This window comes from Oncorhynchus mykiss, chromosome 19 (assembly GCF_013265735.2).
Source record: "Oncorhynchus mykiss isolate Arlee chromosome 19, USDA_OmykA_1.1, whole genome shotgun sequence".
Classification (NCBI taxonomy): Eukaryota; Metazoa; Chordata; class Actinopteri; order Salmoniformes; family Salmonidae; genus Oncorhynchus; species Oncorhynchus mykiss.
In genome coordinates this window covers 60,518,078-60,536,581 of record NC_048583.1, presented here as the reverse complement: position 1 = coordinate 60,536,581, position 18,504 = coordinate 60,518,078, and the positions used below count along the sequence as shown (strand labels likewise).

Here is an 18,504-nt window from a genome sequence, read left to right as displayed (position 1 = left end):
AATAAACCATCAAGTGCTATGATGAAACTGGTTCTCATGAGGACCGCCACAGAAAAGGAAGACCCAGAGTTACCTCTGTTGCAGAGGACAAGTTCATTAGAGTTACCAGCCTCAGAAATTGCAGCCCAAATAAATGCTTCACAGAGTTCAAGTAACAGACACATCTCAACATCAACTGTTCAGAGGAGACTGTGTGAATCAGGCCATCATGGTCAAATTGCTGCAAAGAAACCAAGAAATGCAAGCAATGGACATTAGACCAGGTGGAAATCTGTCCTTTGATCTTTTGGTTTGGTTCCAACAGCCTAGTCTTTGTGAGACGCAGAGTAGGTGAACCGATGAGCTCCGCATGTGTTGTTCCCACCGTGAAGCATGGAGGAAGCATGGAGGAAGAGGTGTCATGGTGTAGGAGTGCTTTGTTGGTGACACTGTTAGTGATTTATTTAGAATTCAAGGCACACTTAACCAGCATGGCTACCACAGCATTTTGCAATGATATGCCATCAAATCTGGTTTGCGCTTAGTGGGACTATCATTTGTTTTTCAACAGGACAATGACCCAACACACCTCCAGGCTGTGTAAGGGCTATTTGATCAAGAATAAGAGTGATGGAGTGCTGCATCTGATGACCTGGCCTCCACAATCACCTGACCTCAACCTAATTGAGATGGTTTGGGATGAGTTGGACAGCAGAGTGAAGGAAAAGCAGCCAACAAGTGCTCAGCATATGTGGGAACTCCTTCAAGACTGTTGGAAAAGCATTCTTTATGAAGCTGGTTGAGAGAATGCCAAGAGTCTGCAAAGCTGTCCCGAAGGCAAAGCGTGGCTACTTTGAAGAATCTCAAATATAAATATGTTTTGATTTGTTTAACACTTTTTTGGTTACTACATGATTCCATATGTGTTATTTCATAGTCTTAATGTCTTCACTAATATTCTACAATGTAGAAAACAGTAAAAATAAAGAAAAACCCTTGAATGAGCAGGTGTGTCCAAACTTTTGACTGGTACTGTAGGTAAATGTGATATTTTAATGTTAATTTTTAATACGTTAAAATGTCTAAAAACCTGTTTTTCTGCTTTGTCTTTGTGGGGTATTGTGTGTAGATAGATGAAGAAAAAAACAACAATTAGATTTTAGAATAAAGCTGTAATGTAACAAAGTGTGGAAAAAGTCAAGGGGTCTGAAATATACGGATAGCCAGGGCCACACTCCAAAACTCAGACGAAGCATTTATGTTTAGTGATCAGAGGCAGTAGGGATGACCAAGGGATGTTCTCTTGATACCTGTGTGAAAACGTACCATTTTCCTGCCCTGCATTCAACATGCAATGAGTGGCAGGGATGTATTGCATAAAAAGTACATTATTTTAGGAATGAAGTAAAAGTGAAAGTTGTCAGGAACATAAATAGTAAAGTACAGATACCCCAAGAAAAATACTTAAGGAGTACTTTAAAGTATTTTTTACTTAAGTACTCTATACCACTGGCGGACAGTGGCAGGCTCCCAGCCCCAGGTGTAGGGTGAGGTTGACCTTAGACAATGTTAGGATTGAGGGAAAGGAAACTGATCCTAAATCTGTACCTAGAGGAAACTTAACGCCTGATCCTAGATCCCATAAACATGTGATGTCCAGCACGTAAAAATACACCCTCCATTTCGAGGACATTGGAAAAAAAACTTAAATGGCATCACTTTGGCACTTCTGATGGTACAACATACAGTAAAGGTCCTAAATTATTAACATCCTTGACAAATATGAGCAATAATTACTGTTTCAGAATATTTTGTGCCCAATAGAAATGAGTGGTAAATAATGTATTGTGTCTTTTTTTGGAGTCACTTTTTAATGTAAATAAGAATAGAATGGGTTTCTAAACACTTTGCGTATTAATGTGGATGCTACCATTATTATGGATAATACTGAGTGAATCGTGAATAATGATGAGTGCAAAAGTTACAGAGGGTCAAAGATCATACTCCCAATACATGCTAACCTCTCTCTATTACCAGTTATTATGATATGGGCACATGCGACAGTTGAAAAGTGAGTAAATAGCGCCCTCGTGTGTCCAATATAAAATAGGTTCATTAGTACATTTAAGTTACTTTTCTCCTGCACTGTTGTGAACACAGGACTGCTGAAGGACAATTCCTCTACCCGCGACTATGTTGATGCTATCCCTGCCCCCCCTCCACCCCGTTATAGACACATTTAAATTGTATGTTTAATACAATGTGGGCGTGCTGTCGTCATATGTTCCAAAATCAGGAAGTAACAATGCAGCCTGGGTGTGGCTTAGAAGTGTCAGAAGATTTCTTCACTACCGGCTGTAATAGTCACAAACACAAATACAGACAGCAGAGAGAGAAAGGCCTGTAGGCTGTGTATTATCCTCTCACCGTCATCTCCTCTCCGCCATAATAACGGGTGCATGCATGGCAGAACTGTTAGGATACAGCGCGGGTTTTAAGCAGGTGGGTGCTTTCAGTCATGAAATTGCGCACGGTCACAGTACGGTCTCGATATTACGTTCTTAATAATATATTGGCTCTGGCTACAATGTAGCGTTTCATGTGTATATTATATCGACTTTCAAAATGGTTGGTGCCAATCAGAAGTTATCCTTCCTGTTAAAAAGCCTACAGACTACTGTACTGTCACTTTAACTTTTCATGTCCTGCATTAAGTTAAAACCAAGCCTTTCATGTTCTTCCATCTTAGGTTTATGCAGTTTATGGTGTATTATAGCAGCCTAGAGGGTTAACATGGTAGATAGATGGTTATTACCCCCCCCCCCCCCAAAAAAATAAAAAAAAAAATAATATATATATATTATGTGTTTTAAGAGACTCAATTCTACTTTCAACTTACTCTTGTAAGTTTTAGTAGTAGAATGCAGAAGGTGAAACTTCTATATTGGGTAGTACATCATCAGTTCCTCTTGTCATGCCAGTCATTGCATACAGTGGTAAAGTACTTAAGTAGTTTTTGGGGGGGAATTTTTACTTAAGGAGTACTTTAAAGTATCTGTAGTTTACTTTACTATTTATATTTTCGACAACTTTTACTTTTACTCTACCACTGCATTCCTAAAGAAAATATTATACTTTTTACTCCGTACATTTTCCCTGACACCCAAAAGTACTCGTTACATTTTGAATGCTTAGCAGAACAGGAAAATGGTCCAATTCACACACTTATTAAGAGAACATCCCTGTTCATCCCTACTGCCTCTGATCTGGTGGACTCACTAAACACAAATGCTTTTGTTTTTAAATGATGTCTGAGTGTTGGTGTGACCCTGGCTATCCATACATTTAAAAAACAATAAAATTGTGTCGTCTGGTTTGCTTAATATAAGGAATTTAAAATTATTTATACATTTTCTTTTGATACTTAAGTATATTTAAAACCAAATACTTTTAGACTTTTGCGCAAGTACTGGGTGACTTTCCCTTTTACTTGAGTCATTTTCTATTACGTTATCTTTACTTTTACTCCAGTATGATAACTGGGTACTTTTTCCACCACTGGATTCAGACCTTAGAGAGCTGTTTATAACTTGTCAGAAATGTCCAGATCAACTAGCACATGTCAGCTAAAGTTTGTCATAGATAGATATAGATTTTATTGTAGTGTTTGAGTCACTCGAATATCACACGTATACACATTAGACATGGCAAAATGTGTAAAGAATTGCAAAGAAAAGGTGTTTTTTAAACTTCACAATTATCTTCACCCCCATGACAAAATGTGTAGAATTACAGGAAATAAGCTTTAATCTTGCGAACGTTTTCTCTCCGCCAACAAATAGGTGTGTGAACAGTTTGTGTCGTGAATAGTGCTTGTGTCTGGTGGTGGTGGTGGTGGTGGTGGTGGTGGTGGGGGGGGGGGGGTGACAACGTTTGGGAACACCTGGACTAGGAGATAGTTATGTATATGTATTAGTAGTAATTATATTACTATTGAAAGTTAGGGGTGTGCTCAATGGTATGTTAGGGGTGTGCTCAATGGTATGTTAGGGGTGTGCTCATTGGTATGCGGAGGTGACACACACACACGTATACACACAGAGTGACTGACACAGGTAGTGTATAATGGTGACATCACTGTGACACTTCCTGTGTCTAGGATCACAGGGTGCGTTATCTGGAAGTTCTGATGTTTCCACAGTGTGCTCACAGTGATGTTGTCATATAGTAACTAAAGTAGCCTGCAGATATATTTCAAATGTACTGATTCAATTCAATACATTTCCAATGCGAAACATATTTTCCCAGATTGGAGGTAAACACAACCCTCTGTTCCCATTTCCCTTCATAGTGGTGTAAGTGATGGTGTAAGTGATGGTTTGTGGTAGTGATGTTTGGTAATGTACCACAGTGCAGACAGGGTTTTTTCGTCTCCGTCACTTCCTCTTCCTGTCCTCCTTCTGTTTCCTCTTTCTTGGTGTCCATGTGTTTCTTTACCACCGCTTGTCTGTTAGATCTGAATGTTTTATCTGAAGTCAGAGTTTCCAAATCAGCTGGATGTCCTCTGTAGCTTAGTAGGTAGAGCTTGCAATGCCAGAATAGTGGGTTCGATTCCCGGGACCACCCGTAAGGGGGAAAATGTGTGTGTGTGTGGCTGTACATTTCTTTTGTATAAGAACGTGTGCTAAATGAATGAATACATATATAATTGGATGTCCTCTAGGTCCTGTCTCAGCTAGTGAGTGTGTGTATTCCTGGTATATAATTGGATGTCCTCTAGGTCCTGTCTCAGCTAGTGAGTGTGTGTATTCCTGGTCACGTGTTGAGTACACCCTGTTGTCGGCAAGGATGTGGTTTCTAGTGTTGACTAAGGAGTGCCGTAGGAGTCCACGCCTTTTATGCATACACACCCACAGGAAGCGTTGCTACATCCCCACGTGTGTGTACACGCTCAGCTTGTGTAACACACACACACACACTAGAAAACTAGGAAACGGTGGCAAGCTCCAGGGATGACATAACCACAACACACTTAGATGTTTCTCCCAGTCTAACGTATGGACCTCTCTCTTTCCCTTTCTGCAGGTGTGAAGTGGGGATGTTGTGAGGGAGTGTGTGTGTGTGTGTGTGTGTCGTGGTGACGGGGTGTGCTGTGATGTCAGGTGACAGCAGCACATTGTCTTGGAAGGTTGTGGAGACCTATGGCCAATCAAAGTCCTCGGACACTTCCCAGACGACGGTTGCTGGGGACGGCGGTCCAACAAAGATCATCAAAGTGTGTTTCACCAGCAACAGTGCTAACCTGGGGAAGAACTTTAAACTAGTCCGTTGTCATGAGGGCATGACTGTACGGGTTAGTGACATTACTGTACTATCATTCTCATTATACTGTAGTGTATATATCCCCAAAGAATGACGTTTCCACCTCCATGCTTCACGGTTGGGATGGTGTTCTTGGGGGTTGTACTCATCCTTTTTCTTCCTCCAAACACGGCGAGTGGAGTTTAGACCAAAAAGAAAAAAAATATATATATATATATATACATACATACATACATACATACATACATACATACATACATACATACATACAGTGGGGAGAACAAGTATTTGATACACTGACGATTTTGCAGGTTTTCCTACTTACAAAGCATGTAGAGGTCTGTTATTTTTGTCATAGGTACACTTCAACTGTGAGAGGCGGAATCTAAAACAAAAATCCAGAAAATCACATTGTATTATTTTTAAGTAATTAATTTTCATTTCATTGCATGACATAAGTATTTGATACATCAGAAAAGCAGAACTTGATATTTGGTACAGAAACCTTTGTTCGCAATTACAGAGATCATACGTTTCCTGTAGTTCTTGACCAGGTTTGCACACACTGCAGCAGGGATTTTGGCCCACTCCTCCATACAGACCTTCTCCAGATCCTTCAGGTTTCCGGGCTGTCGCTGGGCAATACGGACTTCTAGCTCCCTCCAATGATTTTCTATTGGGTTCAGGTCTGGAGACTGGCTTGGCCACTCCAGGACCTTGAGATGCTTCGTAAGGAGCCACTCCTTAGTTGCCCTGGCTGTGTGTTTCGGGTCGTCGTCATGCTGGAAGACCCAGCCACGACCCATCTTCAATGCTCTTACTGAGGGAAGGAGGTTGTTGGCCAAGATCTCGCGATACATGGCACTATCCATCCTCCCCTCAATACGGTGAAGTCGTCCTGTCGTCCCTTTGCAGAAAAGCATCCCCAAAGAATGATGTTTCCACCTCCATGCTTCACGGTTGGGATGGTGTTCTTGGGGTTGTACTCATCCTTTTTCTTCCTCCAAACACGGCGAGTGGAGTTTAGACCAAAAAGCTCTATTTTTGTCTCATCAGACCACATGACCTTCTCCCATTCCTCCTCTGGATCATCCAGATGGTCATTGGCAAACTTCAGACGGGCCTGGACATGCACTGGCTTGAGCAGGGGGACCTTGCGTGCGCTGCAGGATTTTAATCCATGACGGCGCAGTGTGTTACTAATGGTTTTCTTTGAGACTGTGGTCCCAGCTCTCTTCAGGTCATTGACCAGGTCCTGCCGTGTAGTTCTGGGCTGATCCCTCACCTTCCTCATGATCATTGATGCCCCACGAGGTGAGATCTTGCATGGAGTCCCAGACTGATAGTGATTGACCGTCATCTTGAACTTCTTCCATTTTCTAATAATTGCACCAACAGTTGTTGCCTTCTCACCAAGCTGCTTGCCTATTGTCCTGTAGCCCATCCCAGCCTTGTGCAGGTCTACAATTTTAACCCTGATGTCCTTACACAGCTCTCTGGTCTTGGCCATTGTGGAGAGGTTGGAGTCTGTTTGATTGAGTGTGTGGACAGGTGTCTTTTATACAGGTAACAAGTTCAAACAGGTGCAGTTAATACAGGTAATGAGTGGAGAACAGGAGGGATTCTTAAGATAGCTAGGTGGTAAAACCACATCACAAAAGTCAGAGCTACAAATGTTGGGAGTCAAGTGCATGTGTTGGTGAATATTTTTTCATTTTTTTGGGGGGGGGGGGCTAATTTAAGATTCTCTTTTGAAGAGGTAAGGTTTCAAATGTTTTCAGAAGATGGGCAGGGACTCTACTGTCCTAGCTTCAGGGGGAAGATGGTTCCACCATTGGGGTGCAAGGACAGAGAGGAGCTTGGACTGGGCTGAGTGGGAGCTGCCCTTCCGTAGGGGTGGGATGGCTAGGAGACCAGAGCTGGCAGAATGGAGTGCTCGAGTTGGGGTGTAGGGTTTGAGCAGAGCCTGAAGGTAGGGAGGGGCAGTTCCTCTTCCTCTTGCTCCGTAGGTAAACACCACGATGGAGTGTGTGGAGGAGCAGGGTGACATGGGAGGAGCAGGGTGACATGGGAGGAGCAGGGTGACATGGGAAAATTTGGGAAGGTTGAACACCAGGCGGTCTGCAGCATTCTGGATAAGTGGCAGGGGGGGTTTAATGGCACAGCCGGGGAGCCCAGTCAACAGCGAGTTGCACTAGTCTAAACGGGAGATGACAAGTGCCTCAATTAGGACCTGTGTCTCTTCCTGTGTGAGGTAGGGTTGTACTCTACGGATGTTCCTCTTCCTGTGTGAGGTAGGGTTGTACTCTACAGATGTTGTAGAGCATGAACCTGCAGGAGCGAGTCACTGCTTTGATGTTTGTAGAGAACGACAGGGTTTGTTGTCGTCCGGGGTCATGCCAAGGTTCTTTCCACACCGTGGAGATATCAACCGTGACGGAGAGATCTTGGAGCGAGGAGGCCTTCCCCGGGAGGAAGAGTAGTTCCATCTTGTCGAAGTTGAGCTTGAGGTGCAACATGCAACACTTTGAAAGATGTTACTGAGTTACAGTTTATAGAAAGGAAATCAGTCCATTGAAATAAATTCATTAGGTCCTGATCTATGGACTTAAACATGACTGGGAATACAGATATGTATCGGTTGGTCACAGACACCTTCAAATAAAAAGGTAGTGCCCGTGGACCAGAGCACCAGTCAGTATCTGCTGTTATCAGAACACCAGTCAGTATCTGGTGTGATCAGAACACCAGTCAGTATCTGGTGTGATCAGAACACCAGTCAGTATCTGGTGTGATCAGAACACCAGTCAGTATCTGGTGTGATCAGAACACCAGTCAGTATCTGGTGTGGATCAGAACACCAGTCAGTATCTGGTGTGATCAGAACACCAGTCAGTATCTGGTGTGATCAGAACACCAGTCAGTATCTGGTGTGGATCAGAACACCAGTCAGTATCTGGTGTGGATCAGAACACCAGTCAGTATCTGGTGTGGATCAGAACACCAGTCACTATCTGGTGTGGATCAGAACACCAGTCAGTATCTGGTGTGATCAGAACACCAGTCAGTATCTGGTGTGATCAGAACACCAGTCAGTATCTGGTGTGATCAGAACACCAGTCAGTATCTGGTGTGGATCAGAACACCAGTCAGTATCTGGTGTGGATCAGAACACCAGTCAGTGTCTGGTGTGATCAGAACACCAGTCAGTATCTGGTGTGGATCAGAACACCAGTCAGTATCTGGTGTGATCAGAACACCAGTCAGTATCTGGTGTGGATCAGAACACCAGTCAGTATCTGGTGTGGATCAGAACACCAGTCAGTATCTGGTGTGATCAGAACACCAGTCAGTATCTGGTGTGATCAGAACACCAGTCAGTAACTGGTGTGATCAGAACACCAGTCAGTAACTGGTGTGATCAGAACACCAGTCAGTATCTGGTGTGATCAGAACACCAGTCAGTAGCTGGGGTGATCAGAGCACCAGTCAGTATCTGGTGTGATCAGAGCACCAGTCAGTATCTGGTGTGATCAGAACACCAGTCAGTATCTGGTGTGGATCAGAACACCAGTCAGTATCTGGTGTGGATCAGAACACCAGTCAGTATCTGGTGTGGATCAGAACACCAGTCAGTATCTGGTGTGATCAGAACACCAGTCAGTATCTGGTGTGGATCAGAACACCAGTCAGTATCTGGTGTGGATCAGAACACCAGTCAGTATCTGGTGTGATCAGAACACCAGTCAGTAACTGGTGTGATCAGAACACCAGTCAGTATCTGGTGTGATCAGAACACCAGTCAGTATCTGGGGTGATCAGAGCACCAGTCAGTATCTGGTGTGATCAGAGCACCAGTCAGTATCTGGTGTGATCAGAGCACCAGTCAGTATCTGGTGTGATCAGAGCACCAGTCAGTATCTGGTGTGATCAGAACACCAGTCAGTATCTGGTGTGATCAGAACACCAGTCAGTATCTGGTGTGATCAGAACACCAGTCAGTATCTGGTGTGATCAGAACACCAGTCAGTATCTGGTGTGATCAGAACACCAGTCAGTATCTGGTGTGATCAGAACACCAATCAGTATCTGGTGTGATCAGAACACCAATCAGTATCTGGTGTGATCAGAACACCAGTCAGTATCTGGTGTGACCCCCATTTGCCTCATGCAGCGCGACACATTTCCTTCATAGAGTTGATCAGGTTGTTGAATGTTGTCCCACTCCTCTTCAATGACTGTGCGAATTTGCTGGATATTGGCGGGAACTGGAACACGCCGTCTTACACGTCGATCCAGAGCATCCCAAACATGCTCAATGTGTGACATTGGTGAATATGCAGGCCGTGGAAGAACTGGGTCATTTTCAGCTTCCAGGACTTGTGTACAGATCCTTGCGAACATGGGGCCGTGCATCATCATGCTGTAACATGAGGTGATGGAGGAGGATGAATGGCACCACAACGGGGCTCAGGATCTCGCCACCGTATCTATGCGCGTTCAAATTGCTGCCGATATAATGCAGTTGTATTGGTTGTCTCTAGCTTTTGGCTGTCCATACCATAACCCCACCTCCACCATGGGGCACTCTGTTCACAACGTTGACATCAGCAAACCGCCATACATGTTGTCTGCGGTTGTGAGGCCAGTTGGACTTACTGCCAAATTCTCTAAAATGACATTTATGGCTTATGGTAGAGAAATTAACATTAAATTCTCCGGCAACAGCTCTGGTGGACATTCCTGCAGTCAGCATGCCAATTGCACGCTCCCTCGAAACCTGAGACATCTGTAGCATTGTGTTGTGTGACAAAACTGCACATTTTAGAGTAGCCTTTTATTGCCCCCAGCACAAGGTGCACCTGTGTAATGATCATGCTGTTTAATCAGTTTCTTGATATGCCACACCTGTCAGGGGGAAAGGAGAAATGCTCACTAACAGGGATGTCAACAAATTTGTGCACAACATTTTAGAGAAATAAGCCTTTTGTGCGTATGGAACATTTCTGGGATCTTTTATTTCAGCTCATGTAAAGTGTTGGTCTCACGTTTCGTGTTGCGTTTATATATTGTTTATATATTGTTGATATTTTCAGTGATCATACTTAGTGACAGTACAATATTGGCACCATTTTAATTAACTTTCATATAACATCTACTTAGCAGTGCAGAGACAGCATTCAAGTGTGTGCAGGCTCAGTACAACTTCAGCTTTAATCACCACAGGATTTTGCCTGTCTGTGACCAAGAGACGGTGGTCTTGTTTCAATTCTATGAAATGGTTTAGTATTTTTTTTCATGCTGAGAGCTCTAAATCCACCTGAAGAATATCACAGTGCGATGAGAACACAGCTATATGATTTTCTAGACTGTCACCTTTCATATGCCGTCTCCCAGGCTGGGCTCTGTCGCTCAGAAGGAGAGCAAATTCATTATTTTGTCTGGATAGGCCAGAAAAATGTGACACATTGTGCCACACCCTGTTCAAATGTGGTGTCTGAAATAGGAGAACCCATTTGGGTTCCAAGTAGAGCCCTCTGTGGAAAGGTTTCTACACAGAACGCAAAATGGTTTTACCTGGAACCAAAACAGTTTGACCTGGAACCAATAAAGACTCTTCAAATGGTTCTCCTATGGGGACAGCCAAAGAACCCTTTTAGATTCTAGATAACACCTTTTTTCTAGGGAGTGTAGGGAACTTTACATCTAAACTACTAGTTTACTGTAGAGAGGACTGAACTCTATGGGTCACTACTATATATACAGTATACTATTATTATAGTATTGGCGTACTAATATTACTACTGTAGTATTATTCATATTTCTACTATAATATATTTCCCTTATAATATATTTCTACTATAATTTATTTCCCTTATAATATATTTCTTCTATAATATATTTCCCTTATAATATATTTCTACTATAACATATTTCCCTTATCATATAGTTAGTTATACTATAATATATTTCCCTTATAATATATTTCCCTTATATATTTCTTCTATATATTTCTATTATAATATATTTCCACTATAATATATTTCTACTATTAATATATTTCCCCTATAATATTTCTACTATAATATATTTCCACTATAATATATTTCTACTATAATATATTTCACCTATGATATATTTCTATGATAATATATTTCCCATATAATATTTCTACTATAATATATTTCCACTATAATATATTTCTACTATAATATATTTCTACTATAATATATTTCCACTATAATATATTTCTACTATAATATATTTCACCTATGATATATTTCTATGATAATATATTTCCCATATAATATTTCTACTATAATATATTTCCACTATAATATATTTATTCTATAATATATTTATTCACTGTATATTTCTACTATAAAATATTTCCCCTATAATATATTTCTACTATAATATATTTCTACTATAATATATTTCTACTATAAAATATTTCCCCTATAATATATTTCCACTATAATATATTTCTACTATAATATATTTCTACTATAATATATTTCTACTATAATATATTTCTACTATAATATATTTCCACTATAATATATTTCTACTATAATATATTTCCACTATAATATATTTCTACTATAATATATTTCCACTATAATATATTTCCACTATAATATATTTCTACTATAATATATTTCCACTATAATATATTTCTACTATAATATATTTCTACTATAATATATTTCTACTATAATATATTTCTACTATAATATATTTCCACTATAATATATTTCTACTATAATATATTTCTACTATAATATATTTCTACTATAATATATTTCCACTATAATATATTTCTACTATAATATATTTCCACTATAATATATTTCCACTATAATATATTTCTACTATAATATATTTCTACTATAATATATTTCCACTATAATATATTTCTACTATAATATATTTCTACTATAATATATTTCCACTATAATATATTTCTACTATAATATATTTCTACTATAATATATTTCTACTATAATATATTTCTACTATAATATATTTCCACTATAATATATTTCCACTATAATGTGGTTATGTTACGGTGTTGGATGTGTGGGTCCAGACATTCAACATACCCTCTGCTACGACCCCCTACACTACTATACTGTATAGTGTACTATAATACCTTAACCGTTTCCAGAATATAATATCAGCGGTGTTGTCCAGTGGATGTGTGGGTCCAGACATACAACATACCCTCTGCTACGGCCTGCTGCTGAAACACCTGAAGTCAGCTGAGGTCCATTGGCTGCACCCCGACCTCACCGTGTCTGAACTGCAGCTACGCTACGAACAACAGCATCTGGAGGCAGAGTGGAGGTAACTCCTGACCTCTAGGCCCTGACCCCTGACCTCTAGGTCCTGACCCCTGACCTCTAGGCTCTGACCCCTGACCTCTAGGCCCTGACCTCTAGGCCCTGACCTCTAGCACATGACCTCTTGCTCCTGTTCCCACAACATCGCCAAACAAACAAAGTCAAAATTGGCTATATTGTAGAACTATAGGAAAACTAATATAAGATTAGGGTTAGGAATAAGGTTTGTAGTGTGGTTAAGATTAGGGTTAAGGTTAGGTTTAAAATCAGATTTTTAAGAAGAGACATTTTAGAACTAGCCATGGCTTACGACTTTGTAATTTATCCAGATATTGACTGCTTCTTGCTCCTGACCTCTAAACCTTAACCTCTAACCCCTGTATGTGTTCAGATATGACCTGCGCATTAGGTACGTCCCTGCCGACTTCATAGAGAAGTTTAAAGAGGACCGAACCACACTGCTCTACTTCTACCAGCAGGTTGGTGTCTGTCTGTCTGTCTGTCTGTCTGTCTGTCTGTCTGTCTGTCTGTCTGTCTGTCTGTCACGCCGTGTGTCTGTCTGTCTGTCTGTCTGCCTGTCTGTCTGTCTGTCTGTCTGTCTGTCTCTCCGTCTGTCTGTCTGTCTGTCTGTCTGTCTGTCTGTCACGCCGTCTGTCTGTCTGTCTGTCTGTCTGTCTGTCTGTCTGTCTGTCTGTCACGCCGTCTGTCTGTCTGTCTGTCACGCCGTCTGTCTGTCTGTCTGTCTGTCTGTCTCTCCGTGTGTCTGTCTGTCTGTCTCTCTCTCTCTCTATATATCTCTCTCTGTCTATTTGTGGTGTTTTACTTGCAAGCAGGATTGTTGTACAGTTCTGATCCTTAAAGTGTATTTTTCTAAACACCTTGTCAGGTGAGAAGTGACTACATGCAGCACTATGCCAGTAAAGTCAGTGATGGGATGGCCTTGCAGTTAGGTTGTCTGGAGATCAGGTAACAACCCTCCTACACAAACATATCACTTCTACTATCCTTGTGGGGACTAAACAATTCATTCCCATTCAAAATCTTATTTTTCCTAACCCTTAACCTTTAACCCTAAATAACACACACAACCTTCCATTCAATCCCACCAATGCTCACACGCGTGTGTTTTTCTCCTACAGGAGGTTCTATAAAGACATGAACCCCAATGGACTGGAGAAGAAGTCCAACTATGAACTGTTAGAGTAAGTACTGTCTGAGAAGGTTTGTTATGGGTTGGGGGCTCATTGATTGTGTGTGTGTGTGTGTGTGTGTGTGTGTGTAATTAATGGACATTTTGTCTGTTTTTCCTTGTGTTTGCGTACATGCGTGCGTGTCTGTGTGTGTCTATGTGTCTGTCTGTACAGGAAGGATGTAGGACTGGGTCTGTTCTTCCCCAAGGAGATGACTGACAACATGAAGGTACTGGATTGATTTCATTATTGATTCATTTATTGACTTTAACCTTTTATATTGATAACTAGTTGATCCAGCAACTATTCCAGAGGTATTAGTTATGTGTTCACCAGGTGTTGATAAGTGATGTACAGTTGAAGTCAGAAGTTTACATACACCTTAGCCAAATACATTTAAACTCAGTTTTTCACAATTCCTGACATTACATCCTAGTTAAAATTCCCTGTCTTAGATCAGTTAGAATCACCACTTTATTTTAAGAATGTGAAATGTCAGAATAATAGTAGAAAGAATAATTTATTTCAGCTTTTGTTTCTTTCATCACGTTCCCAGTGGGTCAGAAGTTTACATACGCTCAATTAGTATTTGGTAGCATTGCCTTTAAATTGTTTAACTTGGATCAAACATTTTGGGTAGCCTTCCACAAGCTTCCCACAATAAGTTGGGTGAATTTTGGCCCATTCCTCCTGACAGAGCTGGTGTAACTGAGTCAGGTTTGTAGGCCTCCTTGCTCGCACACGCTTTTTCAGTTCTGCCCACAAATTTTCTATAGGATTGAGGTCAGGGCTTTGTGATGGCCACTCCAATACCTTGACTTTGTTGTCCTTAAGCCATTTTGCCACAACTTTGGAAGTATTGTTGGGGTCATTGGCCATTTGGAAGACCCATTTGCAACCAAGCTTTAACTTCTTGACTGATGTCTTCAGATGTTGCTTCAATATATCCACATCATTTTCCATCCTCATGATGCCATGTATTTTGTGAAATGCACCAGTCCTTCCTGCAGCAAAGCACCCCCACAACATGATGCTGCCACTCCCGCGCTTCACGGTTGGGATGGTGTTCTTCGGCTTGCAAGCCTCCCCTTTTTCCTCCAAACATAAAGATGATCTTTATGGCCAAACGGTTCTATTTTTGTTTCATCAGACCAGAGGACATTTCTCCAAAAAGTATGATCTTTGTCCCCATGTGCAGTTGCAAACCGTAGTCTGGCTTTTTTATGGCGGTTTTGGAGCAGTGGCTTCTTCCTTGCTAAGTGGCCTTTCAGGGTTATGTCGATATTGGACTCGTTTTACTGTGGGTATAGATACTTTTGTACCTGTTTCCTCCAGCATCTTCACAAGGTCCTTTGCTGTTGTTCTGGGATTGACTTGCACTTTTCACACCAAAGTGCGTTCATCTCTAGGAGACAGAACACATCTCCTTCCTGAGCGGTATGACGGCTGCGTGGTCACATGATGTTTATACTTGCGTACTATTGTTTGTACAGATGGTACCTTTAGGCATTTGAAAATTGCTCCCAAGGATGAACCAGACTCGTGGAGGTCCGCAATTTTCTTTCAGCGGTCTTGGCTGATTTCTTTTGATTTTCTCATGAATTCAAGCAAAGAGGCACTGAGTTTGAAGGTAGGCCTTGAAATACATCCACAGGTATACCTCCAATTGACTCAAATGATGTCAATTAGCTTATCAGAAGATTCTAAAGACATGACATCATTTTCCAAGCTGTTTAAAGGCAACTTAGTGTATGTAAACTTCTGACCCACTGGAATTGTGAGACAGTGAAATAAATCTGCCTGTAAACAATTGTTGGAAAAATGTATTGTGTCATGCACAACATAGATGTCCTAACCGACTTGCCAAAACGATAGTTTGTTAACAAGCACCTGCAAGTTCCAGGACCTTTCTGGGGGGAATGACCCTCACCCTCCGATTCCAACAGGTCGAGCAGATTGAGGTTGTAACCTCATAAATATCGTGGAATTTTAATTGATGACAGGCTTTTTTAAATTGCATATTCAACAACTTTGAAGCTAAAATTGAGATTTTATTTTCGGAATAAGGCCTTTTTCTTTTGAAGCCAGAAGGAGGCTAGTATCATCTCCAGGATATTTTATATATGAATGCTTCCACTCAGTATCAGCTAAATGTGCCTTAACTAGACTATGGGGATATTTTATATATGAATGCTTCCACTCAGTATCAGCTAAATGTGCCTTAACTAGACTATGGGGATATTTTATATATGAATGCTTCCACTCAGTGTTTGAGATCAATTGACACTCTTTACCATGGCACTTTGAGATTTATTTTAAACTGCAAAACCCTTATGAACGCAAGTTCCCGTACATTTCTGGGGGGAATGGCCCTAGCCCTCACCCGCCGATCCAACAGGTCCCAGACGTGCTCAATGGGATTGACATCCGGGCTCTTCACTGGCCATGGCAGAACAGTGACATTGCTGTCTTGCAGGAAATCACGCACAGAACGAGCAGTATGGCTGGTGGCATTGTCAGGCTGGAAGGTCATGTCAGGATGAGCCTGCAGGAAGGGTACCACATGAGGGAGGAGGATGTCTTCCCTGTAACACACAGCTTTGAGATTGCCTGCACCACGACTCTTCAGTGCAGAGCACTTTTTGCCAGTCCTGTCTGGTCCAGCGACGGTGGCTTTGTGCCCATAGATGACGTTGCCGGTGATTGTCTGGTGAGGACCAGCCTATTGCAGACAGTCTGAGCACTGATGGAGGGGTTGTGCGTCCCTGGTGTAACTCGGGCAGTTGTTGTTGCCATCCTGTACCCGTCTCGCAGGTGTGATGTTCAGATGTACCGATCCTGTGCAGGTGTTGTTACATGTGGTCTGTTACTGCGAGCATGATCAGCTATACATCCTGTCTCCCTGTAGTGTGGTCTTAAACGTCTCACAGTACAGACGTTACAATTCATTGCCCTGGCCACATCTGCTGTCCTCATGCCTCCTTGCAGCATGCTTTAGGCACATTCACACAGATGAGCAGGGACCCTGGGCATCTTTCTTTTGGTGTTTTTCAAAGTCAGTAGAAAGGCCTGTTTAGTGTCCTAATTTGTCATAACTGTGACCTTAATTGCCTACAATCTGTAAGCTCTTAGTGTCTTAACCATTCCACAGGTGCATGTTCATTGTTTGTGGTTCATTGAAAAAGCATGGGAAACAGTGTTAAAACCCTTTGCAATGAAGATCTGTGAAATTATTTGGATTTTTACAAATGATCTTTGAAAGACTGGGTCCTGAAAAAGGGACGTTTCTTTTTCTGCTGAGTTCATATGTATTGACCATGTGTTGATAAGTGATGTGTGTGTGTGTGTGTATGTGTATGTGTATATATATATATATATATATATATATATATATATATATATATATATATATATATATATATATACAGTGCCTTGCGAAAGTATTCGGCCCCCTTGAACTTTGCGACCTTTTGCCACATTTCAGGCTTCAAACATAAAGATATAAAACTGTATTTTTTTGTGAAGAATCAATAACAAGTGGGACACAATCATGAAGTGGAACGACATTTATTGGATATTTAAAACTTTTTTAACAAATCAAAAACTGAATAATTGGGCGTGCAAAATTATTCAGCCCCCTTAAGTTAATACTTTGTAGCGCCACCTTTTGCTGCGATTACAGCTGTAAGTCGCTTGGGGTATGTCTCTATCAGTTTTGCACATCGAGAGACTACATTTTTTCCCCATTCCTCCTTGCAAAACAGCTCGAGCTCAGTGAGGTTGGATGGAGAGCATTTGTGAACAGCAGTTTTCAGTTCTTTCCACAGATTCTCGATTGGATTTAGGTCTGGACTTTGACTTGGCCATTCTAACACCTGGATATGTTTATTTTTGAACCATTCCATTGTAGATTTTGCTTTATGTTTTGGATCATTGTCTTGTTGGAAGACAAATCTCCGTCCCAGTCTCAGGTCTTTTGCAGACTCCATCAGGTTATCTTCCAGAATGGTCCTGTATTTGGCTCCATCCATCTTCCCATCAATTTTAACCATCTTCCCTGTCCCTGCTGAAGAAAAGCAGGCCCAAACCATGATGCTGCCACCACCATGTTTGACAGTGGGGATGGTGTGTTCAGCTGTGTTGCTTTTACGCCAAACATAACGTTTTGCATTGTTGCCAAAAAGTTCAATTTTGGTTTCATCTGACCAGAGCACCTTCTTCCACATGTTTGGTGTGTCTCCCAGGTGACTTTAAACAACACTTTTTATGGATATCTTTAAGATATATTTAAGATATCTTTAAGAAATGGCTTTCTTCTTGCCACTCTTCCATAAAGGCCAGATTTGTGCAATATACGACTGATTGTTGTCCTATGGACAGAGTCTCCCACCTCAGCTGTAGATCTCTGCAGTTCATCCAGAGTGATCATGGGCCTCTTGGCTGTTTTTCTGATCAGTCTTCTCCTTGTATGAGCTGAAAGTTTAGAGGGACGGCCAGGTCTTGGTAGATTTGCAGTGGTCTGATACTCCTTCCATTTCAATATTATCGCTTGCACAGTGCTCCTTGGGATGTTTAAAGCTTGGGAAATATTTTTGTATCCAAATCCGGCTTTAAACTTCTTCACAACAGTATCTCGGACCTGCCTGGTGTGTTCCTTGTTCTTCATG

At 41.3% G+C, this 18,504-nt stretch overlaps 1 protein-coding gene across 2 annotated transcripts in view; it reads left to right on the top strand.

The window, feature by feature from the left end:
* The first annotated feature begins 2,307 nt into the window (after nucleotides 1-2,307).
* The window catches only part of ptk2ba (protein tyrosine kinase 2 beta, a), a 56,315-nt gene continuing 40,118 nt past the window's right edge, over nucleotides 2,308-18,504 (top strand). For both annotated transcript variants that reach the window (XM_036955219.1, XM_036955218.1), the window contains exons 1-7: nucleotides 2,308-2,481; nucleotides 5,065-5,332; nucleotides 12,473-12,651; nucleotides 13,039-13,126; nucleotides 13,534-13,613; nucleotides 13,787-13,849; nucleotides 14,012-14,066. In XM_036955219.1, the coding sequence (XP_036811114.1) occupies nucleotides 5,135-5,332; nucleotides 12,473-12,651; nucleotides 13,039-13,126; nucleotides 13,534-13,613; nucleotides 13,787-13,849; nucleotides 14,012-14,066 (663 nt within the window). In that variant the 5' untranslated portion in view covers nucleotides 2,308-2,481; nucleotides 5,065-5,134. The remainder of the gene's footprint in view (nucleotides 2,482-5,064; nucleotides 5,333-12,472; nucleotides 12,652-13,038; nucleotides 13,127-13,533; nucleotides 13,614-13,786; nucleotides 13,850-14,011; nucleotides 14,067-18,504) is intronic.